Source organism: Nothobranchius furzeri, chromosome 9 (assembly GCF_043380555.1).
Source record: "Nothobranchius furzeri strain GRZ-AD chromosome 9, NfurGRZ-RIMD1, whole genome shotgun sequence".
Classification (NCBI taxonomy): Eukaryota; Metazoa; Chordata; class Actinopteri; order Cyprinodontiformes; family Nothobranchiidae; genus Nothobranchius; species Nothobranchius furzeri.
The window spans coordinates 42,072,330-42,098,038 of record NC_091749.1 but is presented as its reverse complement, the minus strand read 5'-3'; the positions used below and the strand labels follow the sequence as shown (position 1 = coordinate 42,098,038).

General features: G+C 43.3%; 2 protein-coding genes across 9 annotated transcripts in view; one reads left to right on the top strand and one right to left on the bottom strand.

The window, feature by feature from the left end:
* Positions 1 to 19,737, top strand: part of dmxl2 (Dmx-like 2) — a 42,901-nt gene extending 23,164 nt beyond the window's left edge. The window contains exons 23-55 of one of the 7 annotated variants that reach the window (XM_054732338.2): positions 125 to 457; positions 542 to 661; positions 858 to 993; positions 2,597 to 2,707; positions 3,107 to 3,276; positions 3,506 to 3,603; positions 3,705 to 3,870; positions 5,863 to 6,124; positions 6,211 to 6,413; positions 6,547 to 6,936; positions 7,138 to 7,320; positions 7,401 to 7,691; positions 7,766 to 7,957; positions 9,292 to 9,368; positions 9,497 to 9,627; positions 10,047 to 10,292; positions 10,526 to 10,708; positions 12,239 to 12,429; positions 12,523 to 12,656; positions 12,752 to 12,837; positions 12,985 to 13,186; positions 13,986 to 14,103; positions 14,727 to 14,807; positions 15,338 to 15,424; positions 15,617 to 15,738; positions 15,848 to 15,986; positions 17,904 to 17,964; positions 18,069 to 18,196; positions 18,356 to 18,433; positions 18,533 to 18,624; positions 18,719 to 18,771; positions 18,856 to 19,073; positions 19,304 to 19,737. In XM_054732338.2, coding sequence (XP_054588313.2) covers positions 125 to 457; positions 542 to 661; positions 858 to 993; positions 2,597 to 2,707; positions 3,107 to 3,276; positions 3,506 to 3,603; positions 3,705 to 3,870; positions 5,863 to 6,124; positions 6,211 to 6,413; positions 6,547 to 6,936; positions 7,138 to 7,320; positions 7,401 to 7,691; positions 7,766 to 7,957; positions 9,292 to 9,368; positions 9,497 to 9,627; positions 10,047 to 10,292; positions 10,526 to 10,708; positions 12,239 to 12,429; positions 12,523 to 12,656; positions 12,752 to 12,837; positions 12,985 to 13,186; positions 13,986 to 14,103; positions 14,727 to 14,807; positions 15,338 to 15,424; positions 15,617 to 15,738; positions 15,848 to 15,986; positions 17,904 to 17,964; positions 18,069 to 18,196; positions 18,356 to 18,433; positions 18,533 to 18,624; positions 18,719 to 18,771; positions 18,856 to 19,073; positions 19,304 to 19,513 — 5,292 coding nt within the window. In that variant the 3' untranslated portion in view covers positions 19,514 to 19,737. Of the gene's footprint in view, positions 1 to 124; positions 458 to 541; positions 662 to 857; positions 994 to 2,596; positions 2,708 to 3,106; positions 3,277 to 3,505; positions 3,604 to 3,704; positions 3,871 to 5,862; positions 6,125 to 6,210; positions 6,414 to 6,546; positions 6,937 to 7,137; positions 7,321 to 7,400; positions 7,692 to 7,765; positions 7,958 to 9,291; positions 9,369 to 9,496; positions 9,628 to 10,046; positions 10,293 to 10,525; positions 10,709 to 12,238; positions 12,430 to 12,522; positions 12,657 to 12,751; positions 12,838 to 12,984; positions 13,187 to 13,985; positions 14,104 to 14,603; positions 14,808 to 15,337; positions 15,425 to 15,616; positions 15,739 to 15,847; positions 16,079 to 17,903; positions 17,965 to 18,068; positions 18,197 to 18,355; positions 18,434 to 18,532; positions 18,625 to 18,718; positions 18,772 to 18,855; positions 19,074 to 19,303 lie in introns of those variants that run through there. The other 6 variants (XM_054732339.2, XM_054732337.2, XM_015953543.3 and 3 more) reach the window with 6 other exon arrangements.
* A 2,614-nt stretch (positions 19,738 to 22,351) lies between these two features.
* The window catches only part of gldn (gliomedin), a 13,408-nt gene continuing 10,050 nt past the window's right edge, over positions 22,352 to 25,709 (bottom strand). For both annotated transcript variants that reach the window (XM_054732341.2, XM_070554846.1), the window contains 4 exons: positions 25,170 to 25,241; positions 24,964 to 25,089; positions 24,215 to 24,365; positions 22,352 to 23,014 (listed from right to left, as the gene is read on the bottom strand). In XM_054732341.2, coding sequence (XP_054588316.2) covers positions 22,549 to 23,014; positions 24,215 to 24,365; positions 24,964 to 25,089; positions 25,170 to 25,241 — 815 coding nt within the window. In that variant the 3' untranslated portion in view covers positions 22,352 to 22,548. The remainder of the gene's footprint in view (positions 23,015 to 24,214; positions 24,366 to 24,963; positions 25,090 to 25,169; positions 25,242 to 25,709) is intronic.

Below are 25,709 nucleotides of genomic sequence, written 5' to 3'. Positions count from 1 at the left end.
AGAGTATGATGGATGCTCAGATCTGTGCAAATCAAATGGTTCGATCAAATAAAGACGTATAACTGACACTTTTGTCTTTCTTGCTCGTTTTTCCACACTTTCACATCCTTTGTGACGAATATAGGCTATCCTTGCACACCTGGTGAAGTGTATCGCTGGAGAAGTTGCTGTGGTGAGGGATGTAGAGGCGGGCGAAGGCGGATCCAGGCGGCATCTTTCTCGAACCATCAGCGTGACCGGCAGCACGGCCAAAGACACCATCGTGGCTGGTCGTGACGGAGGCCGGGACTACACGGAGATCAACTCCATCCCTCCTTTGCCTCTCTATGCTCTCATGCTGGCTGACCTGGATGCACCTTTCAAGAAGAAACTGGAAGAAACAGTCAGAGTGAACAAGGTGTTCGACGGTGACGCAACTCAGAAGAACTCAGAGGACCAGTATGCTGACCTCTTCCAGGTAGGAACGGTCAAAAGACCTTTAATGTTTCGAAGCTGCACCCGAGTCTACAGCTGTTTTAACAGACTGTGTCTCTCCTGACAGATGCCAGCAGTCACAACCGATGACTTTGTGAACTTTGCTAATGATAAACCAGAGAAGAAATCACGAGTCATTAACCTTTCTCAATATGGACCCACTTATTTTGGACCAGAGCATGCTCAGGTATTGCTTGGAATTCAAATGGTCAGACTTTAGAGTCACATGTTAAAATATTGTGATAAAACGTTTAATAGGGAGGTGAAAGGCTACATCAGTGGAATAATTATGCAAAGTTTCTGATTATTTTCTAGTTATTGACTCTAATAAAGTTAACTGTTTGTTTTTCACTTTGCTACATGACTTTTTTTTCTGTCCCCAGGTGTTGTCCAGTCACCTCATGCACTCCAGCCTCCCCGGACTCACAAGGCTGGAGCAGATGTTCCTGGTGGCCTTGGCTGATACCATTGCAACCACCAGCGCTGAGGTCACCGGCTCTTCTGATCAACAGTACAAAGGTCACTATATGATGTGTGTTCGTGCGTGTGTCCAAATTTATCTGGTTACTGTGTTGCGTGCTAATAACTCCTAACCTCTGTCAGAGATTATATTCTTTTAAAGTTGTCTAAAGGTTATAAATATATTAAACAAACACAATGTTTTCTTGATTATGTGTTCCTGCATCTAGTTAATCTCCAGCCATCAAATCTTTAATGACAAAAACAATCATGCATGCTGTTTCTTTTTATTTTTTTATTATTATTATTATCATTGTCTCTTTTTCTGCAAATTTCCTTCCAATTTATTTAGTCTTGTGAGAGGAGGACATAGGCAGGTTGTTCCAGGGCACAGTAAGCTCAGAAGAAGGTTCAGGGACAGGAGATATATGCTCTGACATGAACTGAAGTGATGGGGGAGTTTAAAGCCACACTGTGCAACTTTTATATTTTAAAATCATTTTCTTGAACCAGCATGTGCTAAAATGACTCTTCACAGGGTTAATGAAAGGCCACCCAACCGCCATCGCCCCCTGTGGCCAGAATATTCCACTTTCAATTTCAGACTGACGGGTTGCTCTTTTGGGACTTAGAATAAAATTGAGCTGACATACCTGGTCTGCTTCCAGCACATTTCCTGTATGTGTTAGATTACGAACACAGCTGATTTGTTTAATTTAGTGATGGATTACTCCTGTAGACACTAATGAAGGCTGGGAGACGTTTCAGCCCATAGATCAATGCTATTCCAGTTCGGGCCTCGAGGGCCGGTATGCAGCATGTTTTATTGGTTTCTCTGGTCCAACACACTAGATTCAGTGGTTGAGTCACCAATGCAGCAGCTAATCAGGCTCTGCAGAACCCTGTTAATCACCTTCTGATTGAAACCAGGTGTGTTTAAGCTGGGTTAAAACTAAAACGAGCTGGACACCGGCCCTCAAGACCCGGAATTGAATTGTCTTGTGTTAGATAAACTCATTCACTGCCAGCCGTTTCCTGATCGCTAACGTCCTTCGCTGCCAGCGTTTCTCACCGTTTTTACTGTTTGTTTAAGAGTCACTGAACGTTGTGCGCTAGCATGATGTCGACGCCAAAACAACCAAAACAAAGAGGAGACTCACCTCTTACATCAGGAAGAATCCGCGTGTTTTCAGCATTATCCATTCTTTCATAATCCGTTGTCGAATTGTGATCGGCAGACGCTTTTCTGGTTCGCGCCTCACTTTTTTTACAGGAACGGCCCAAAACGATCTCCTAACACATGGATGTTCTGCTTCCTGATCACGTGACGTGTGACGTATGCGGATGAAGATCGGCTTCAGGGCTGAGACGTTTGTTCCCTCAGCGTGGGGGCTCGTTCCGATTTTCAAACAGTAAAAAAATGCAAATGACGACTTTAGTCGTCATTGGCAGTGAACGGTTGGATCAAAAATAACGACTAAAGTCGTCATTGGCAGTGAATGAGTTAAGGTGTTAAAAAGACAAACACACAGCGATGAGAATTAACAACGGACACCAGGGGGTGCTAAAAGCAAGCAAAACTGCCACGTGTGCCTTTAAAAGGGTTTTTTGATGTGATTAATTTAAACCTGATGACAAACCTGACCACCGTGTGTTTGTCCAGGTGGTGAGGCTCTTGATGAGTGTGGACTGAGGTACCTGCTCGCCATGCGGCTTCATACCTGCCTGCTCAACTCTCTGCCTCCTCTTTATCGCATGCAGCTGCTTCACCAGGGTAAAAACCAGTGTGTTATACTCATCAGTAGAAACCTGTAGCACTAATAGACAAAATGTCTGTTTTCTTGAACGTATGTTTCTGTGTGTTAAAAAGTGAAAGGTCAGTTTAAAGATGCGTTGGGCCGACTGACTGCAGATCTCTAAGAATAAACAAAGATGTTTACTGTAAACAACGACGTGTTAATATGTGAACCCTAACTAATTAAAAGCTCTAACTTTTATTCTAGTTTTTAGTTGATCAGAATAACTTTTATGTCATTTCTTTGATGTAAAGAAAATGAACACAAGTTCACTTTTTGCCACGTCGCCGACCTTACACCTCTTCTAGAGCGGTTCCCCCTCATATTCATTCCTGCTCATCCTCTTCACCGTCTGCCTGCTTTTATTTCCCTGCCAGGCCTGTCCACCTGCCACTTTGCCTGGGCCTTCCATTCTGAGGCAGAAGAGGAGCTGCTGAACATGATTCCTGCCATGCAGAGAGGCGACCCGCAGTGGTCGGAGCTCCGAGCTATTGGAGTGGGATGGTGGATAAGGAACATCAACACTCTGCGGAAAATGGTGGAGAAGGTACTAGAACTGTATATTTGGATGTTTTAGAGCTTAAATAGTTTTTTTGACTATTGTATTCTGCACTATAGTTATTTTTCATAGCAACAGATTGATTTATTGTCATTTTGAATCAATTAAACTGGGATACACCAAACCAAAGTAAATTCTGTGTGTATAATGCTGTCAGTGAAATCTGACATTTGCTGAAATGTCTCTGTAACATCCATGTTTGTTTGTTCTTGAGCAGCTGGGTAAAGCTGCGTTCCAGAGGCACAGTGATCCTTTAGACGCTGCTCTGTTCTACTTGGCCATGAAGAAGAAAGCTGTCCTGTGGGGACTCTTCAGGTAGAGCATCGTCTCCAAATACATCCATGTTACAAACGGCATGTCGGTCTGTTTCCAAGCAACTTGGAGACATGAATCAAGCCTCATTTTCACCTTTTCAGATCTCAGCATGATGAGAAGATGACACAGTTCTTCAAAAACAACTTCAGTGAGGACCGCTGGCGAAAGGCAGCCCTTAAAAATGCCTTCTCCCTGCTGGGAAAGCAGCGCTTTGAGCAGGCTGCTGCTTTCTTCCTATTGGCTGGCTCCCTTAAAGATGCCATAGAGGTGTGAACAACACACACACACACACACACACACACACACACACGCACGCACGCACGCACGCACGCACGCACACACACACACACACACAACCTTATCTACACCCTAGATACACAGACAGCTTATTATTTAGAGTCTTCTCCTGTGCACCATTTTCATTTCCTTCTCAATAACAATGAAGCAAAGAAAATGAAAGTGTGTGTATGAACCTCTAGAGCTAATGTCTGCTGCAGAGAGAAGCTAGTTACCCTGCAGCCTTTTGAAAACTAGAGAGAAGCCTAAATTTTGCTGATAAAATGAATAACAATCTTGCATATTTTTCCTTGGCCTGGGGTTTCCAACCACACAGTCAAAACATGCAGATAGAAGAGAAAAAAAGTCTGAGCTTTTCTGTGTTTCTGCCGCAAGCACAAGTTTGGTATTTAGTTTATATTTTATACATTCATTTCAGAACTTTTCAGGACTGTACACTTAAAGTAACTGTGATAAATAAAATCTTGTCACATGCAATCCGGGTCATAAAAGGTCAGTATTGTCCAGCTGCGATTGTGATGTTAATTATTACTAATTGTATTATTCTGAATTCTTGAAGATAAAACTTTATCTTTATGTACTGACACATGCTCAGGTCAACGGGGAGTACACGAGGACTTCCTTTCATCTAAAAGTCCCCTCCATCACAATCGGGCTAAATCAAAAGTGTCAAGTCTTTTGTTTTTAATCTGTGTGGCAGATGAGGATAGGGAAGAAAGTCAGCCCAAACCTAAAGCTCAAGGCAGGGATTTATGTTCTAGAAAAAGGTAAAGAAGGAAAAAGTGCAAAGTGAATGTTGGTCATAAATCTAAAGCTGCTTTCATAGTAACATAATTAAAGCTGAGCTTCGCTGAGAAACTGTTTTTACTTTAATTTTTGAATCACGGTCGGTCACTCAGAGTTTAACATGCAGGCTAAATGTGGAAAAAGTCTTTCTACTGTTATTACCTGCATTAGCTGCCAATAGAAAATAGTCAAGGAAACGCTCAGGCCAGAAAAAGCCACACAGATCTGAAAATAAGCATTCTTGGCTGATTTAGCATCCAGGAGACAGCAGTGCACATCTCGGCTATTAAAAGCTAACCGTTAGCATTGGCAACTCCACAACATGGCAGAACTCCTCCAGCCCTGCAAACAGTCAACGTCACATGGACTTGCAGATCATATCTATGTTGAGTTTGCCGGCCCAGACCACGTTTGTAGGATGTCCAAACTAGGTCCTTGCACAGTGGGAGGCTTGTGTTACTTGTGGAGAGAAACACACCAACGATGCAGAGCAGAGTCAGTGGTAGAGTCAAGTTGCTGTTGGTTAATCAGAGGCGAGATGTCTTAATATCATGAATAATAATGAGTAAGACTCCAAATACTGATGTTTTCTGCCCCCCACTCCTCCTGGTAACTTCTGCTTCCTGAAACAGGAGCGCCCGAGCTTTTTTTCCCCACAGAGAACAACTCAGTTCATCGTAGAGACCGCTGCTCTTTAGTGATGCTTCCGGGCCACCTAAGTGGCCTCGAAATGGACATTTTAAACCAAGGTCAACATTTTAAGCCAAGAAGAGCGAGACCCCACAAATAAACCAGCAGCTTGACAGAGAAAACTGCAATAAAACACAATAAAACCTTTTTTCTTGCAGAAATTTTTATATCCATTTTCGTTTTAACAAGCATCCATTGAAAGTCAGTCTGGAACGAAATACAATTTATTTTATCTGCGTTGATCCAAGACAACATGTCCCAGAAACCTTTTCATTCAGTATTTGGGCATTTTCTGTTCAATCACTATTGAGACAGTCACAATGGAGGCCAACATCCCTCCACTCAGAGTGACTATGGCTACATGATACCATGCTCCACCCATAGCTTTACTGTGATTCACTCTATCTGACTCCGTTATAAGAATAGCTTCATCTGCTTTAGTAACTGTGGTAAAACATGCTGACCCTGCTGTTTTTTAATGTGCAGGTGTTGATCGAAAAAATGGAGGATCTCCAGTTGGCCATGATAGTAGCAAGACTGTATGAAGCTGACTTTGAGAACTCCTCAACGTGTCAGGGCCTCCTTTACGAGAAGGTTTTGGGCTGCAACAGGGATGGGAGTGATTACAACTGTTCCAGGGTGCATCCTGACCCCTTCCTTCGCAGCATAGCCTACTGGATCATGAAAGACTACACTCAAGCCCTTGATACGCTGTTAGAGAGAAACCCTAAGGAAGATGAGAACCTGGGTGGGCAAAACACAGAAATACAAACTTAAACTTGTCTGCTTTGCCTTTAATAGTGCTTACTGTTTTTCTCCCTCATCTTGTGATAGATTTAATGGTGAAGTCTTGCAACCCTGTGGTGTTTAGTTTCTATAACTACTTAAGAACACACCCTCTGATCATCCGTCGCCACTTTGCTAATCCAGAGGGCCCAGCAGCAGGCGTGGGCCTCACTGCAGAGAAAAGTGGTGCAGATGAAATAAACCTTATTGAGCGCAAACTGTTCTTCACTACTGCCAACGCACACTTCAAGGTGAGCCCATCGGTTGTGCAGGTTATTCAGTCCGCCTCCTGTACAGCGTGGTTTGGGTTTAGGTGATATGTACATTTTTTTTCTGCCACTTTGTGCTGTCGTGCTCATTTTTGTTATTTGTGTTCATGCATAGGTGGGTTGCCCGGTTTTGGCTCTGGAAGTGCTTTCCAAGATTCCCAAAGTTAGCAAAAAGTGTGGCTCCTCGCCTCTCAGCAAAGCCTCATCAAAGGCCAACGTGAACTCGAGCCAGCCTTTAGAGAACGGTACACGGGGAGGGGTGGACTGGGGCTCCGCAGCGGCAAAAACACACAGCTGGGGTGGAAACGATGGTGGCGGTGCGCTGGACTGGAGCCAGCCTGCAGTCAAGCTGGAGGAAGATGAGCTGAAGCTTGATTGGGGAGATGACAAGGGTGATGAGGAAGATGACGATGAGGAAGGGGATGGGGAGGGTTTGACCATGAAGAAACCAGATCCTGAAACCAAGGTCGACAGTGACTCCAAACATCAAAAAGACGACTCACAGGTAGGAAAAACATCTAGAATCACCTTTAAAAAATATTTCTGCCATTAGAAATACATTTGTTTTCATTTTAAAACATATTTAAAAGTTTTAATTCTCTTTCAGGATTGATTTTTCTATAGTTTTTTTTTTGTTTTGTTTTTTTACTCTTGTGAAAGTTTGCAAAAAAAGTGTTTTTCTTTAAGTGCTTCTGGATATTCTTAGGGTGAGTCCGAGGTAGACGTGATAGCGGAGCAGCTGAAGTTCCGTGCCTGCTTGAAGATCCTGATGACAGAGTTGCGTACGCTGGCCACCGGCTTTGAGGTGGATGGAGGGAAGCTACGCTTTCAACTCTACAGCTGGCTGGAGAAGGAGATAGCAGCCATGCATAAGATCTGTAACTACAAGGTAACGCTTCAGAAGTTGGATCCCGTTTTCTTTCCCGTTCTGTGATCTTTATTAACGGTAATTGTGATGTTGATGTGCAGGTGGAGGGGAAGGAGGAGGGATCAGAAGTGGAGCGAGCTCGAACGGCTTCTTTGGACATATCTGATGATGCGTTTGAGTGTTCGGAGGCCGGGGCTTACGAGCGTCACCAGATGGAGCGTCGTCGTCTGCAAGCCAAACAGCAGCACTCGGAGCGACGGAAGGCGTGGCTGAGGAGAAATCAGGCTCTGCTGAGGGTTTTCCTGTCCTACTGCAGCCTTCATGGAGCCAAAGGTGGGGGGGTAACCTCTGTCCGCATGGAGCTTCTGTTCCTTCTGCAAGAGAGCCAACAGGTACACACAGATACACACCTTTCTGCACTCCCTCCCTTTACTGACAGGTCAAATCCTGTCGTTCTGCTCTGCAGGAGACCACGGTGAAACAGCTGCAGTCTCCTCTGCCGCTGCCCACCACACTGCCTCTGCTCTCAGCCTGCATCGCCACCACCAAGACCGTCATCGCCAACCCTGTTCTCCACCTCAGCAACCACATTCACGACATCCTGTACTCTATCACTGTGATGGAAGCCCCGCCACATCCTGACATCATCGATGATCGGGTTAGGAATCCTGCTTTTAACCAGGCTCGCTCTCTAAGTAGCATTTTTGGGTTTGTTGTTGTAAATTTTGCTGCTGAAACCCTTTGATTTGGTTTTTATTCATTATTATTTCTTATTTAATTAAATGTTTACTATTATGATAGAGAAATTGCCAAAACCTTCAAGGGGATTATTATGTGGCAAACTCCAAATAAGCATCAACATCTGATGATTTAGAAAACTGTAAAATTTCTAGATTAGAAAAAAACAACAAAAAACATGTTATTAATACTAATATACTAAAATAAAACTAAGTACTAAAACAATAGTAATATTTCCTTTCCCTCCTACTCTCCTTATGTCACAATAAAATAACGTAAAATAACCCACTATTTGAACACGTTATAACTTTTACGGCCTTCTTAGACGGGCTTTAGGAAGTTCTGCTAATGAGACGGGAAGACCGTTCCACACCTCTGGTCCTCTCCAGAGTACACTACTGAGTCAGGGTTGTACGAGAGTAAAGTGGCCTATCGAGGGAACTACACGTTGAATTCTGATGAAATTCATAATTAAGAGAAAATCGGGTGACAGTGTTGAGGAAGTACGTTTTTTATAGAGCTGTAAACAAATATTACGACTTGAAGCCGATTAACTTGGTGAACACTAAGAAAACTCGACTGGGCAAAGAGAGGTTGAGATGAGTGTCTGTGATTAACAAAAACATTAGGCCCATGGCTCGTTTTTGAAGACGAAAAATGGATTCCAGTTTAGTTGGATGGGTGCTGGCCCAAACAGCATTACAGTATTTAATATTCAGATTCAACATTGAATAATGCAGTATAATTTTTTATTAATCAGGCACCAAACTTTCCCGAGTCGCCCTGTAACTTTGGCTATTTTTATCTCTAATGTGGGGTTTCCAGAACAAGAACAGCAAACTTCCTTAATGGGGATTTTATCAGTTTGGATCGTCATTGAAATTTTACGTGAACTAGATTTATTACTCAAACAAATAACACTTGTTTTTTTTATGTTAAGTAACAGTTTATTCGACTTGAACCAAGTAGACAGCTTGCTAAGTTCTTCATTAACTTCCTTAGTAAGAGCGACTCGGTCTTTATGGGAGTCTTAATTTTTAAATCAGCGGATCACTTAATCAGAAGATTGAATAGAAGTTCTGGTTTCTTATTTTTATCTGAAGCTCTTTGAACCTAAATTATATGTTTGATGTTATTTCTCTCCAGTGATCTGCCGGCACTTAAATACCATATTGCCACTTGTTTTTATCATCATCTGCAGCACATTGCACTGCTTTCACGTTGTTGCATTAGGTGTTTTTTGTTTATTCTCAGGTAAATGCCCTGCACACGTTGGCAGCATCTCTGTCTGCTTGCGTCTATCAAGCATTGTGCGACAGCCACAGTTACAGGTAATATGTCAGCAGTGCAGCGTCACCAGTCCAGCTGCGTCTGCGAGATCTAATTTGGCTTCCTGGGAGCAGCCTTGTTACGGTTGGACTTAGTGGTCTGTGCATTTGTTGTTTGCTTTGCTTTGCAGCAGTCAGACTGAGGCCAACCAGTTCACGGGGATGGTTTACCAGGGGCTGCTGCTTAGTGAAAGGAAGCGACTGCGCACAGAAAGCATCGAAGAACATGCAACACCAAACTCTGCTCCTGCACAGTGGCCAGGTAACCAAGGTCACGCTTTTCTAACCAGAGCATTTTTCCATTAAACCTTTATTACTTTCATACAATTGTTTTGCAAAGACTGAAGTTAAAATACATTCAAGACTCCTCTCAAGGTGTGCTGGATGGAGGGAAGTGATTTATATGCAAGAATCAGAGGCTGGACTGTGAGAGAATATGGTCATCTGGCAGGGGGGAAGAGCAAAGCAAAGCAGGCCGACTGTTTATGCAGAGAGGCAGATGGTGTTCTATAACAGGAGCTCTGGCCTCTGGGAAGGGAGGAACTGGAAAGACAGAGACTAATCATGTCATCTCGCAAATGTTTCAAAAGTGGTTCTGCTTTGTGTTCCGAATGTGTTTTGTGCATACGTGGAAAAGCTGTTTCTGCAGATTTCACGTAAAATGGTTGTCCCTCTCTGCAGGTGTGTCGTCTCTGATTTCTCTGTTGACATCTGCAAGGGAGGAGGACCAGCCAAAGCTCAACGTGCTGCTGTGCGAAGCGGTCGTGGCCGTTTATCTTTCGCTGCTCATCCATGGGCTGGGCACTCACAACGGCAATGAACTCTTCCGCCTGGCAGCACATCCTCTCAATAATCGCATGTGGGCCGCTGTCTTTGGGGGAGGAGCTAAAGTCATCATTAAGCCAAAGAGACCGGAGCTCCCACCAGGTAATGGTATTTATTTATAATTCCACATACAGTTTTGAATTGCTCTTAATATAAAAGGATTTAGCCATCTCTTGTTTTTCTCGTTCACTTGTTGATGCGATCAGCAGATCTGAGCCAATAGGTCCATCCCTCTAAGTGTGTCTACATAAATGATATTCACCTAGTCCTGTCCTGTTGATGCCACCACTGGTGTGTGGTGTCTTGTGTGAATGTGCCCTCTGCCCTGTGCCCAGTGCCAGCTGATTTTGAGGCAGCCAGGCCAGAGGAGTCTCAAGAGACAGGAAGACCTGAGCAGAGCAACCTGTTCCCAAACCCCACTCCCATCCCCACTGACACCCAGCGCCCCAAACGCCCCCCTCCTCCTGTTTCAAGGGGAGCGGGGCTGGGTGCTGTGGCACCAGCACCTGAGACCAGCTGTGAGTAACCAGGCTGGTGGATTGCAGTGCTGGCTTGCCGGATTGCAGTGCATGGTTCTCGTGCAGGTTTGAGTTGCTGCAGATGCTTGACCTTCTCCTTGTTGACCCTGTGAATCTACTGTTGATAGCCCGATCCGAACATTAAAGCCGAGCAGTGCTGCAAAGACATCTGCGCTCACTGTTATGATAAATCAGCAGTGTGTGTGTGTTTTGCATTGCATGCCCATGCTGTAATGTCATTTGTGCTCATTTTGTTGTTTCATGTAACAGCTGGGCCTAGCGTGGAGAGTTCAGTGGCAGAGGCTGAGCAACCTAAATCGGACTCTGAGACTGAATCAGGTATCCCCCGAGAGGTTTGGAGACCAGTGGAGCACTGCTCTAGGGCCGGATTTTAGACTAGAAGCTAGAAAATATAAATGCTTCACTGCAGACTAGCCCTGAGCGGCGTGACTACACGTTTTTTTAATTCGTAGATCAAGGGCTGTTCCCAGAGCAGCTCTGCCATTAAAGTTTATTGACAGAACTTGAGACTGTTCATCCATAATCATGAGGCCAGAGTATTCTGTGCTCAAGTTTTATTTATGTGGGGGCAAGATAGGAGCTGGCATTTCGATATCACATTTCTGTCATGTCTGATCTAGCTCTCAGCAAGGCCAAGAGGCTTCAGCAGAGTTCTTCTAGAGCTGAGGCAATCTTAAATGTCAGACGGGGGAAGAAAATCACTTGTTACGACTCAGTCCTTTTGATGCAGGACTCGTTTATTTTACCAACATACCTCGATGCAGAGAGGATGCCCATTATTAGCTCCTTCACAGTCTAATTAACACTCATTTTGTTAAAAATGAAATGTGACGTCTGTGTGCTTTAGGTGCTGTGGGGAAAATGCTTCTGCATAACTTGTCAGCATCAGTGTATTATTTTCCGTGTGTGGTGTTTAGTTTCACTCAGTACATCAGATATTTACTGATTCAGTTACGTAGCAGACCGTGTGTGTGTGTGTGTGTGTGTGTGTGTGTGTGTGTGTGTGCGCGCGCGCGTGTGTGCGTGTGTGCGTGTGTGTGTGTGTGTGTGCGTGTGTGCGTGTGTGTGTGTGTGCGTGTGTGTGTGTGTGCGTGCGTGCGTGCGTGTGTGTGCACCTAACTGCACTCTGCTCTGGTTTGTGTGTGTCGTCTGGTCCAGTGCCAGAGATAGTCACCCAGGATAATGGTGCAGGTTTGTGTCTTGCCCTGTGTGTCCATCCTAAATGTTTGCCAGTTTGAATCTCCTTCAATGTGTGAACGTTCAGCTGTGTGTGTTACGATTCATTGAAGACGCAGAATGTGTGCTTTACTCTGGCATTTTTGACATGGCGGGGGCGGTTTGCTGTGTGGAAATATATTTCCTCTGAGTGAGGCGTGGATGCCTCCTCCTCATCCTAATCTGTAATTTTCACCCTTTGGAATGAAAATGAGGCAAAGTCTCAGACTGCCCTGCTGAGTTTTCAGAGCTCACTGTGACGTTCCAACTCTTGGTTCCTCTCCTGCCTCCCAGCGACTCCCCCTCAGGCCCCTGCAGAAGACTCGGACCGATACAGACGTAGATTCAATATGAGGATGCTGGTTACAGGGCGCCAAGTGAAGGAGACACCTGCCACTCCCCCTCCAGTTCCCACAGAGAGACCAACCTATAGGGAGAAGTTCATCCCCCCCGAGCTGAGCATGTGGGACTACTTTGTAGCTAAAGTAAGACATTAAATGAGCCGACGGGTGAACTGTGACTCCCGATTTTTCATCTCATGGTGCCTTTCTTCACCGTTACCTCTCTCCCCATCTCAGCCCTTCCTGCCGCTGTCCGAGAGCAATGCTTTGTATGATTCAGACGAAAGCGGTGCTGAAGATGACGAAGATGACGATGACGCCTTCCTTTCTGACACACAGATGACAGAGCACTCTGATCCCAACTCCTACAGGTAGGCTCCACTTTCTCCTGTTTAGTCTCGCCCACGTCTGCAGCCTGTGGTGTGGTTCGGATTTGTGTCTCACCGCTCATCTTCGGGACTCTTAGCTGGGCTCTGATCCGCTTGGTCATGGTGAAACTGGCTCATCACAATGTCAAGAACTTCATCCCTCTCACTGGCCTTGAGTTCACAGGTATACCGAACCTTACATCTGCAGTCATAGCTTCTTATTTATGAGTGATTTTAATCAATCACTGTTTGTTTTTGTATAAAAGATCCCATACTCTAATACAAATGAAACAGAGCTGCCTCTGCTGGATCTTTTTTGCCTCTGTTACAGATCTGCCCGTCAGTTCTGCTCTCTGCAACGCTGTGTTAAAGACCTTAGAGACCTGGGAGCAGCTTCTGTTGGAGAGAATGAACAAGTTTGATGGTCCACCTCCAAACTACATCAACACTTATCCAACTGATCTGAGTGCTGGAGCCGGCCCCGCCATACTGCGACACAAGGCCATGCTGGAGCCGGACAACACGCCATTTAAGTAAGTTAGACATTCTACAGTCTTGGCAACAATATTTCATAAATTCAGAGAAATCTGTCCAACAACTTTGTTGAGACAAAATGGATTTGGATGATCAGTTACTGAGGTTAAGTCATTGAGGCCTCAGCTATTTAAAGGTGTGGAACAATGAAAACAATTTTTTTATTATTATTTCTGATTATAGTTGGTCACTCTGAGTTTTTCATGAAAGAAAGAAAACAATCTTTAATGTAGCGCCTCTCAAGATAAAAATCACGAAGCGTTTCACAAAAACAAAACATTTCAAATATAAAAACTGATTAAAAAATATGGTTAAAAGAAGAAAATATCAATTATATTGTGAATAAAGAATGTAAGGAAAGGGAGAGAGAAAATGAATAAGAAAGAGGGAAATCAGTCGATCCCAGGAAAGTAGGAATTGGTAGAAAGAGCAGAATAAGGACAGGGTGATGAGGAAGGTCGCACAAAAGCGTGACAAGGTCAGTTTTCTGCTGCTTTTTAAAGGAGACCACTGAGTCCACTGGTCTCAGGCTCAGGAGGAGAGAGTTCCAGAGTCTGGGGGGCTACAGCAGTGCTGAACATGAAAATAGTCTCCTACAGCTATCTCCTGCAGAAAGCCAAAGACAGCACCAGCGTAATACTGAGTGCTGCTTCCCATTTAGAAGTTTGGAAGCATTTTGAACAGAATAACCAATGAGCTGAGCGGAGAGGCGTGGAATGCAACTTCTAAAGCAAATTTCTGCCCATCTGATATGAATTTGATTTTATTATATATTTATTTTTCTATCTGTTTTTGCAGGACCAAGAACCACCAGTCCTTCCCAGTTCGACGTCTGTGGCACTTCCTGGTCAAACAGGAAATTCTTCAGGAAACCATGATTCGTTACATCTTCACCAAGAAAAGAAAGCAGAGTGAGGTCAGCATTTCCACCTTCATTGCATTTGTTGTGATCTACAGAGCTTTAATCTGTGTTCGTTATGTTTTTGTTAGTGTTATTATCTTTGCTTTGACTCCTCAGACATCTCTAAGCACAAAACAGATCACTGCCTTCTGCGATGTCTGGAAATATTCAGAATCGTTTCCATGAAATCTGCCTTTATAGCTGCAAGTCAGGCAGGAGGAACATTTCCAGGGATTTGTCTGCCATGTGCCTGATTACTTCTTATTGCAACAGACTTTCCAAGTTGGATCAACGTGCTTTCTGTTACAGATTTACCTGTAACAGTCACAGCTCATAACTCTATTTTAATGAGGAGGACTAACAAGACGTTTTGAGTGTCTTTGTTGAAAAACCAAGAATACAGAAAGATCCTGTCAGTCCTCTTCATTTCATGGTTTATTTTTCTGTGTGTGTGCATGTGTTTTTGTGCCGTGTTGGTTTGTTCTGTGTCTGTATTCCCTCTGTGTGTTGTGTAGTCTTTAGAGAACCATGTGGACCGTATAAACCCAAACTGCATAGCTGGAGCTAGCAGTCCCTATAAGGTAGTATCATTTACCGTTCCAGCCCAGGCCCTGGCTCTGTCTGTTTTTCTGTTTCAGAGATTCGCTTCCAAACCAAGCTTGAAGGAGAAAATGCATGTCTTGTTAAAAAAAGTAGTAGTCTGCAGGTTAGATTCGCAGGTAATGGTTGAGAGGTAGCATCAAACTGGGTGAAGCACTGGGTTCCTCCTCTCCAGCTTGGCCTCAGAGTGTCTTCTCTGTCTTTTTTTATTTCATTTTCTCTCTAGCCTTTTCTCCTCACTGGGATACTTTACAACAATCACACACATTACCTCACATCCCTTCTGTGTCTCACTCCTTTCTCCTCTCTAGCTGGACTTATTCTGCTGGACCCAAACAGCAAAGCGTTGGCACATGAACTAACTTGCATGCTTACTGTCGGGGCTGCGTGAGGCTTTTGTAATTGTGCAGGGTGTTGTCACAGCCCACACTGACCAGATTTACCGTAACCGCGTGCGCCTACGTGTCTATTTTTGCTATGATTATATCTCTCTTTTGGATGTGGCTATATTTCTCATTTCTAATCATTTTAGAAGCAAACTAGTTGTCGTCTAGGCTAAAATCTTCTAAGTCAGTGGCTGCAGATGAACGTAGATTCAAAGTCTCCATACCTCCACTTATGATCCATAGATTCTCTTTCCTTTTTACAGGTAGAGGCAGATCTTGGCTACCCAGGAGGAAAAGCTAAGATCATCCACAAGGAGTCTGATATAATTATGGCTTTTACCATCAATAAGGTCAGTTATATCTTTGTTCAGGGTTATGCTAAGAATTACTAAGATTTTATTCAGTCTGTGCTGAAGGGTGATTTAATGCATTTTCATGAGAAGGTTTTAAGATCAAATCAGAGTGAATTCATGTCACTTTTAAGATTTAAATGCAACTCTTGACACGTTTTCTCCTAATTGTGCCTTTTATCCTTCATCCAGGCTAACTCCAATGAAATCGTGTTGGCCTCCACCCATGATGTCCAGGAGGTGGATGTCTCCACCCTAGTGGCTGTCCAGCCATACACCTGGATAGGGGACGACTTTGATAAGGAGTCTAGAAGGTTTGTATTAAAACAAGATCACAGAAATTATTTTGTCTTGTTCCTTAAAATAAAGCAACAGTCAAAAAGAAGGTTGGATTGGATGGACAGGTTCTGTTTATTTTTACAGCTCTGATGACGTAGATCATCGCTCGTCTCACACAAACATCGCCCAGGCGAGCACCGTCTCTTTTGCTCCACCGCCGATGCCGGTCTCTGCGACCATGCCGTGGCTCGGTAGCGGTCAGACCAGCATGGGGGCCAGTGTGGTATGATCCAGTTCTGCTTCTCGCCAGGCTGTATTCTCAGTCACAGCCAGTAGGGGGAAACCCAGTTCTTTTCTACAGACCACTCAAAACCAGTTCAGTGACTTTATATTGGATGTTTTACAACAAGCAAATAATGAACTTCTAGGTTTACCAACAGCAAATGCAAACATTTGATTCAGTAACTAAATGACTGTTATCCTGCCGTCGATAGTGTCTGCATGTTGTCAGACAAAAAGTGTGTTTTTGATATTTATCAACAGCGAATCAAACAGCAGTGCCGACCAGACGGTCTTAAAATGCTGATACAAAAGGATGGGGGTGGGGTGGGTGGGGGGGGGGGGGTATGCCTGCACGGTAGAGGGGGCTGCATGTAAACACAGATAGCAGCAGCTCTCCCAGCCGGCTACCCAAGGTACAGATTTGCGTCACTCCATCATCCAGCCAGGGTTCTCCATGTCCCAGCCGGGCTGATAAATGTTTGGTGTGATGGAACACGGGAGGGAGGTTAGTTTGGTGTCTTCATTCAGTTCTGCTTCATCTTATTTTCCAAAAGGAGCATTTAGGTTCAGCTGCACTTAAAGCTGAGAAGTCTTCTTTTGTTCTTCTAGTAAATTATCGCTAAAACATCATTTCCAGAGATTTAGTATCATTTAAGAACAATGCTAATTACTCTGCAGAGTTCGGGGACTTTGAGTTGGGCTCTCAAATCTCTGGTGCTGAGGTCACTGAGGTGGTTAAAAAGCTCCTCTGTGGCAAGGCTCCAGGGGTGGATGAGATCCGCCCGGAGTTCCTTAAGGCTCTGGATGTTGTGGGGCTGTGTTGACTGCAATATCGCGTGGACATCGGGGGCAGTCCCACTGGACTTGAGTTGAGGTGGCTCGGGCATCTGGTCAGGATGCCTCCTGGATGCCTCCCTGGTGAGGTTTTCCGGGCACGTCCAACCGGGAGGAGACCTAAAGGTAGACCCAGGACACGGTGGAGGGACTATGTCTCTCACCTGGCCAGGGAACGCCTTGAGATTCCCCCAGAGGAGCTAGCCCAAGTGGCTGGGGAGAGGGAAGTCTGGGCCTCTCGCCTTAGGCTACTGCCCCCGCGACCCGACTCTGGATAAGCGGATGAAAATGGATGGATGGACTAATTACTCTTCTGAAATTCACTTGGCAGAATAAAGGTTTACTAAAATATATGATGCATCGCAAAATTGTAATTTGTTTTATTTTGTGGAGAAAAGCCGGTTAGTGTTGCTGTGCAGCAGAAAAACATGCAAACACAGCAGTGTTACTGAAATCAGCATCAGGCTAAACAGAGTTAAGTAAAATAAATTCTAAAATGCAGGTTTGTTATTCCTGTTGACAGATTTGATTTTGCAGATCGATGCAATAGTTAACGCTTTCATTTAAAGTGACACTTTGCAACTTTTTTGTATTTTTAAGTCCTTTTCTTGAGCCATTATGTGCTAATATGACCCTTTACATTGTTATTAAAGACCACCCAGGCCCTATCACCCCCTGTGGTCAGAATATTCCACTTGCAACTTCACAATTGCCGGTCTGGTCTATTGGATTTAAAAATAATTGAGCTGACATACCTGGTGCTGCAGTCTGCTTCCAGCACGCTTCCTGTATGTTTTAGATCATGAACACAGCTCATTTGTTTAATTTAGTTATGAATCACTCCTGTAGACACTAAGGAAGGCTGGGGAGACGTTTCAGCTGTCAGGTGTTAAACAAACGCACAGCGAGGTTTTGCTTTCAGTTATTTTAAACAGACACTAGGGGGTGCTAAAAGCAAGCCAAGATGGCCTAGTTCTCCTTTAAATAGTAACATTCAAACATGGTTCTGGTTCTGATTCCTCAGCTCGACAAAATCTACAGTTTGAGAAGAATCTGAGAATACTTTGTTTTTGATGTTTTTCAGATCATGAAGAGGAATCTGAATAATGTAAAGAGAATGACGTCTCATCCTATATATCAGTATTGTAAGTAGTAAGCCCAATTAAAAGAAGATTTTTAGTCTTTTGAGTCTGTTTTTGTTGCCTTTTTATCATATTCTGTGTTGTTTGCATTTGTGTCTGGTCCTCAGACATGACGGGGGCTCAGGACGGCAGTGTGAGAATGTTTGAATGGAACAGACCTCAGCAGCTCATCTGCTTCAGACAAGCAGGCAACGCTCGAGTCACTCGGCTCTATTTTAATTCTCAAGGCAATAAGGTACACACGCGTGCACACACACACACACACACACACACACACACACACACACACACACACACACACACACACACACACACACACACACACACACACAGTAGCAGTTGTGTTTTGTCTACTTGATGGAATTTTTGTGATAATTCTGGATTCTTGCTGCAGTGTGGAGTTGCTGATGGAGAGGGTTTCCTCAGTCTCTGGCAGGTCAACCAAACCTCCTCCAGCCCCAAACCTTACCTGGTGAGCCCACGTCCAACCCCTCATCACCTCATACACACAAAACAGCCATCTGACTTAAGAATTAAACCTTTAGTTTGTTTTTCTTCTCCTCTTTTTCAGAGCTGGCAGTGTCACTCTAAGACCTGTGGTGATTTCGCCTTCATCACGTCCTCCAGCCTGATCGCAACAGCTGGACAGTCCAACGACAACAGGTCAACATCTGCGCTGAGGAGAGGCTGCAACTGAACCATCATCCTTCCATTTTAGCGCACAGGTTTCATCTGCTGTTCTGTTTGCTTTCCACAGAAACGTTTGCCTGTGGGACACTCTGATTTCTCCTAGCAATACCATGGTCCACGGTGAGAAATCTAAGCTGTGATGTTGTTGTCATGTCGAGCTGCTCTGTGACGCACTTTTCTCGTCTCATCCCTCCCACTCTCCAGCATTCCCCTGCCATGAGAACGGGGCCACTGTACTGCAGTATGCTCAGAAACAGCAGCTGCTCATCACCGGGGGCAGAAAAGGTTTTGTGTGTGTGTTTGACATTCGCCAGAGGCAGCTGCTGCACACTTTCCAGGCCCATGACTCAGCCATCAAGGCCCTGGCGCTGGATGCCTACGAGGACTTCTTCGTCACCGGCTCTGCAGAGGGCAACATGAAGGTAATGCAAGCTCAATCGCTCGCTTTACGGTGCAGCACAAACACTTTAATCATGACCTAATATCCTCCTCAGTTTCTTTATGTTTTTATAATGATTCTCAGCATGATCAGTATTATTTAACAGTAGTTGTAACAAACATGAATAGTATTTTGTATTTGTATTTTTTTACATATTAAACATAATAAAGATTTGAACATTTCTGTTCCCTCACAATCGTCCTCATTCTCCAGGTGTGGAAGTTGGCTGGCCATGGGCTTATGCACTCTTTTAGCAACGAACACGCCAAGCAGTCCATCTTCCGCAACATTGGCGCAGGCGTCATGCAGGTGGAGACGCGTCCAGGAAACCGATTCTTCACCTGCGGAGCAGACGGCACCCTCAAGATGAGGGTCCTGCCTGACCGCTACAATATTCCCAGCAGCTTAGTCGACATCCTGTGATGCCGATGTCCACATCTGAGGGTCCAAAGAGGAAAGACACAAAGAGAAGAAAAGATAATACCTTATGTAACGCTCTGGCTCTAGGCCTTTATAGTAGAACTGATAGTTTGTCAAAAGATCACCACGCTTTTGGCATCTTTGAGTGTTTACTGGTTTACTGCTGCTGTAAATTATGTCCAGGATGATGAACGGAGCTGCAAACATTTTGTTTTCCCAAAGGCTAAAAAACGGTTATGAGCAAACGGTATCACACCTGGATTTAAAGCTAGATTTATTGTAATTTTATTGAAGAGTCTCTCTTCATAGAGTGTGTCCATAGGGAAGCTATGCATGTCCTGTTCTCGTCACGCGGTGCAATCACAGGTCTATTGATAGTGCTCTGTAAAAGTGCTCAAGCAAAAATTTTAATAGTGTGTAACTGTTGTCATTTTGTGCCCACAGCTGAAATCTTTTAGCATCTACTGTAACCAGCACTGTGGTTTGTTATTAAGTCAGTGGTGAATCAAGTTGTTGGAATTATTTTTTTGTTTCAGTGGTTTTTTGCTTCCCCTCTTCTTCCTCCCTGCCTTTTCACCCAGCTTTTTCTCTGCTTGTACGGAAGAGTCAACGGCACATTTTTCTTTTTAGTGACCCCCCTCCTTACCCCTAATCACTGGTAGCCTCTCCTGGTTTGAGTTTGGCCCTCAGGTGTGTGTGTGTGTGCGCACTCGCTCTCTGCCAGCCGTACCCGCCCACCTGCCCCTGAAAATGCCTGTATGTGTGGCAGACTCACTGCTAGAACATTCCTCTCGCAAAAATGACGTTTTCCCCCGTGACTGTGATTTCAGTGTTCCATCTGTCCAGTTTGAACGCTAAACGCCCGCTCACCCACCCAGAGCAGAAACACAAAGATCCACTTCTGGTTTTTGCACAAAAAAATATATCTGTTTTTCAATTAAGTTGATTTTAATATTTTAAATATGTATATGTTTGTGTCATTGTTTTACCATTCCTTTGTTAAACTATTTAACTTATTGCCTTTTATTTTAGGAATGTAAGAGGTTTTACTGTATCTGAGTGGGAGATGTGCAGCAGTCTACTGTATGTAAGTGTGTTTACTTCACTTTTACTATTTCATCCATAAGGAATAGATATTTGCACTCAAATTCTGGAGACACTAAACATTTATTTCAAATATGAGTTAGAGAAGAAGAACTGTTGTATACAAATGAATGTCAGGCTTTATTTGGCCTCGTAGTAAAGCGTTTGAAATAGTTTTACTATATAAATGATATAAATATATATAAATGATATATATATATGAAATACCACAACAGCTTGTACAAACATGAAAGCATTTCTTTATTTTTGGTTTGTATCATAACCGTTGGGTTAGTTGTGACTTTTGTTAAGTGTATGTTTGGTATTTATTAAAGAGATTTGTGTTTCTCCCTCTTTCTGCTCACTATGTGTACTGTATGTATCTTGTAGGAGTTTTACCAATTGTCTTAATGATCTGGTGTGTGCGTGCGTGTGTGTGTGTGCGTGCGCATGCTAAAGAATTCAAAATTGTGGTTAGATGTTTGCCAGGGACTTTGAGGCTGACGGTGTGTGACAGAAGGCTCAAGGTCAGTTTTACCTATGTAAAGTGAATAAAAGACTTTTTGTTTCATCAGGTTTATTTGGCACAGTTTTTATTTGTTTTTCTCCTGAGCAATTTTCTACTAAAAGTTGTAATCAAAGTGGGTTCATGCTTCTAAATCACAGAAATCACAAACTAGAAAATCTATGGTAAACATGTACATCTTTATGTAGAAAAGAACCACCATACAAATGTAAAACCATGCACCTAATACACAGGTTAAAGGTGCAGTATGTTAGAATATAGAGACAATTTTACTGTGAAAAAATCCCAAAAGAGTGTTTCAGTCATTTTGTAAGGAAGGTTATACTGAAACATATTTCATATGCAGCTGGCTGTGGGGATTGTCGGTTGTTCTCCTTTCAAAACAATCAAAGGAGGGACGCAACTACTGTTTACCATCAGTGAGGGTGGGGGTGCCGTGTCTCCTGCGAGCGAATACTGCAGCGCCGACTTTGTAATTTGACGACAGCCGGCAAAAATCTCCAGAGTTGTTTAAAGTGGTTGCAGTAACTAGATTTTACAAGATGTAATTTTTACTTCATTTCTACATAATGCACCTTTAACCAAAGAAGGGTTTTTGGCCAGAGGTTTCGTTTTTGGGTTATAATCAGGAAAACCGAGGACATTTATAACAATAGGAGAGATTGCACTCAATTCACATGAGTAAACAGAGGGTTCCTTGTTTTGTACGGTTTTTGTTCTGTTACATTATCCTATTTTGCCCTAAAATCTAAGTGTTCTTGTGTTAAAAGAATAACCTGCTTCCAGAAAAATCTTCAGTTCAGATAAATGGAGGACATCTTTTAGGACTGATGAGCTAACAGCTAGTCTGAGTCCAGTGAGAAATTCTTGATACTTCTACCAAACAAAGATGGTAATAGAGTTCTCCATCAAGAATCTTGGTGAATCTTATGTATCGAGGTTATTGTGGCAAAAATGGTTAATATGCCATGTAAATTAGAAGTGATGCAAAAGCTGCTTTGAAATTCTGGAGCCGTTTCAAGGCAGCAGTATGACTAAGCTCAGACTAGTCATTTTCTCATCAGCCCTGGTGAACGTAAATTCTTTCATCTTCAAGCTGAGGTCATTCAGGGAGTTATCTAAATAGAGTAAGATAGTGATAACTTTTAAATTGGGACATACACATAAGGAAACCCTAACAAAAGCTTCACCGCTTATCTGGTCAGGGTGTCTGGTGTGAAAAAAAGCATTGCCAACTTACACTCTTGTTAATAAGACAAAGTCCAAAATGCAATGTGACTAAATACTTAAACCAAAAGCGGAGTCTGATCCAAGAGTTGTTTGACTGTAAATTTTAATATCTGAAGTGAGCAGCTGGTAGTCTGCAGGGGCTGCACATGATGTAACAATAATTATTTGTTGTTGTTTGGTTCAGACAGTGGTGTTTTTTTCACTCATCAGAGATGTAATGGACCACGTAGAGCCTGACATAACTCTGGTCCCACACATACAGGTGTCTGTCCTTCGGGCTGTAGGAGAGCATAGCCAAAACTCCACCTGGAGACCTTAAGTCAAAAGTCATGTTGACTGCCTTTCCCTTCACCAAGTCAAAAGCAAAAGTGACTCTGGTGTCCTTGATGTCAGTAACGTACAAAACACCACAGGCGATGAAGGCGTTGCCGGCCTTGGTGCGGGGGTATGTGGTGTTTATGAACAACGTGACAGAGAAGGTCTTCTGGTCCAGCTGGGCCACCACAATGCTCTCATCCACACTGGATGCAAATATCAGCCACAGTCCATTTTCATCCACTGCCATCTTAAAGTAGGTCTTGGAGTTTGGTAGCAAGTAGGCAAGGTTGTTGTACAAGGCATCGTCTACACTGAGAGTGTGAAGCTTTTTGGTTTTAAAGTCAAATCTGTGAACATACATGCAGCAAAGAATTAGGTTAAAGTGACAGTGTGTATTTTCCCAGGCGATAGGATGCAGTACAAACCTAAATCATTGCAAGCATGCATTATTATTGTGTTCAAATAAGACCTTGTCAATGGATGTCCATTAGGGTAAAAAATCCCTGGGGAGTGCAACCTCCAGCAAAATGACTAACACATCAGACCCCCTTTCATCACTGGCGATGAGTGAAGAGGTAAATGTGCAAAACAACATTTATTAATGGTGAAAGTTTGGTAACCATTTGTTACAAATCAGTAAATGTGTTTTGTCCTCACGGGCTTCCGTAGAAGGAAACATGGCTTCCAATATGCCGTCGCCCAGAGACTTAGGGTGTTTCTCAATGTCAAGGCACCTCGTCTTGCGAGGCCAGGCGCCTTGCTTACGAGGACACTGGTCAAAGAAAACGGTTAAATGGAACAGACTTGCATCACATGACCGCGGCTTCCATGGCGGTCATGTAACATCATGTGACATGGGAGATAACGTTATATTTTATACGTGTGTTTCAATATGAATATATAACAAGCCTTTTACTTTTTTAGTTGTGTATATGTTTGTTACATATATAAGTGAGTTACTACCCGCTAGCCACCAAAGCTGCAACTACTATGCAACTAACCAATCATAGATGACTTCTTTGGATCTAAAAAAAAAACATTTTAAATTAGTTGATTTACTTTTAAACTTGAAAATTTCCCCCAAAGTAGGTGCTGACTTCTGATCCGCCATCCTTTTGAAAATACAGCAGGTTATTCTGGGTAATTTTTGACAAAGGCTAGGCTACAAGACACCTCCCGTGTATCCTTGCTCAGCTAGCTAAACGGCTAACAAACGGAGAGCACACGGCTCAGTAGAACATGAACATTGGAACATGTCTTGGTGGTTCCTGATGACGTATCTCCTAGGCAATCGGGCCAGGGCCAAGACATCAAGGCGAGGTTCCTTGGCATTGAAAAACACCCTTAGACCCGCTCCCATGTAGTTTAGAACAGTTGTTTCATGGTTATATGTTACGAAACTATCAATATTTTTCTACAACTGAGTGCGTTTTAATTAATTTACAAAAACATTTTTATGGATACGTTCAGAGATTTATGGTAAAAACTACACATTGTCACTTTGGCTGTGGCGCACATTTAAATAAGATGGGATTTAGTTTGCCTACCTGCCAATGCTGGAAGTACCAGCAATATGATAGTAGAAGGAGCCATTGTGGATGGTGTGACCACAGCCTTGGTAGAACTTTTTAACATCAACAATGTCTCCTGTGTTGTTCTGGAACGCAGCAATGCTTTTATACTCCTTCAGCACGCGGCCTGGAAAAGATCAAGCACTTCTTTAAAGTGCACATATTATGCAAAATTCACATTTTTGTGCTGCCATGTGGGTCTCTACTGCCTCTGTGAACACTCAAAACATGAAACAAGCCAATCCATGTGTTTTCTGTCAGTGTTTGGTTTTAGGAATTAAGTGTCTAAAACAAGCCATTTAAAAAGTTCCCATTTGTGACATCACAAACCAGGAAATTAGAATAAAACCCCTTTTCACATACAAGAGAGAGCTGCTGCTGGAGGAGCAGCGGCTCCAGCCCTTCCCGGATATCAGAGTGTCTCAGTTTATAGCAACCGGAGCGAGAGATGGGTAGGAGTGGCCTGCTCCAGCTTGTTGTCTTAAAGTGACAGAGCCCTGAAATGACTCATTCTGGAAGGTGCTGAAACTGTCAAAAATAAATCTGCTGAAATTGCTTTAAGTTAGAAGGATTTGGTGCAAAGAACTTTATGAATAGGTTTTGTATTGACCACAGATCTATTATAACTTAAGAAGAAATTTGATCACGTCACCTTTAAAACACGACACTGCAGACTGTAAAAGATCTGATAACAGAGCTTCATCAGGTACGGTAAATGTTCTGACCTGAGAAGTGTTCTGCCACCCAAACTCGCTCATCATTCAGCTGCGCCGTGTCTCTCATCCACGTGCCAAATGTGGTTTCCATCTTTGCCACTTCTCTGGGATTTATCAGAGACTTGATCAGGCACTCTGAAGGAAAACAAGCAATGTGTTTAAAGGTTTACCTGCACATCTTGTTGCCATGCCAACAAACCTATCTGAAAACTCACCGTTGTTTTTGGTGGAATTTTCTGGAAGTTTCAGAGCCAAGGTTTCATCATTTGGAACGGAATGGAGCAACCCTGTGAGACAGTTAAATCCAGTTTAATTTTGTTTTCACAAACAGCTGTTTTTGTGGTGTTCAGATCCTCTTCTCCTTTTACTGGAAACCTCAGTCAAATACTCAGAAATATAAAGTAATAACCATTAAAAGTTCATCTTGCGTGAGTGTAAGTTGTACAGAAGTGCCAAACCTCCCTAAACACTTCTGGCCCAAAAGTTTTTAACACTATCTGAAATTCATGTATTTAAGAAACAAACAAAATATCCAGAAATGTCCAGAAATATAACTTAGGAGGTGCAGCATCCTCCTTCTGATTACAGGCCTTCAGCAAGTTTCCCTGGGATTCACCTCAGAGGTGCTAGTACAAACCATTGGGTTATTGGTAGTTTTGCATAGATGCAAACAAAAATATTGGAAGAAACTAGATTTTTTTGACAGACTGTTAATAATAATGAAAGGGTCTTAAGATTCAATTGTAACATTTGTT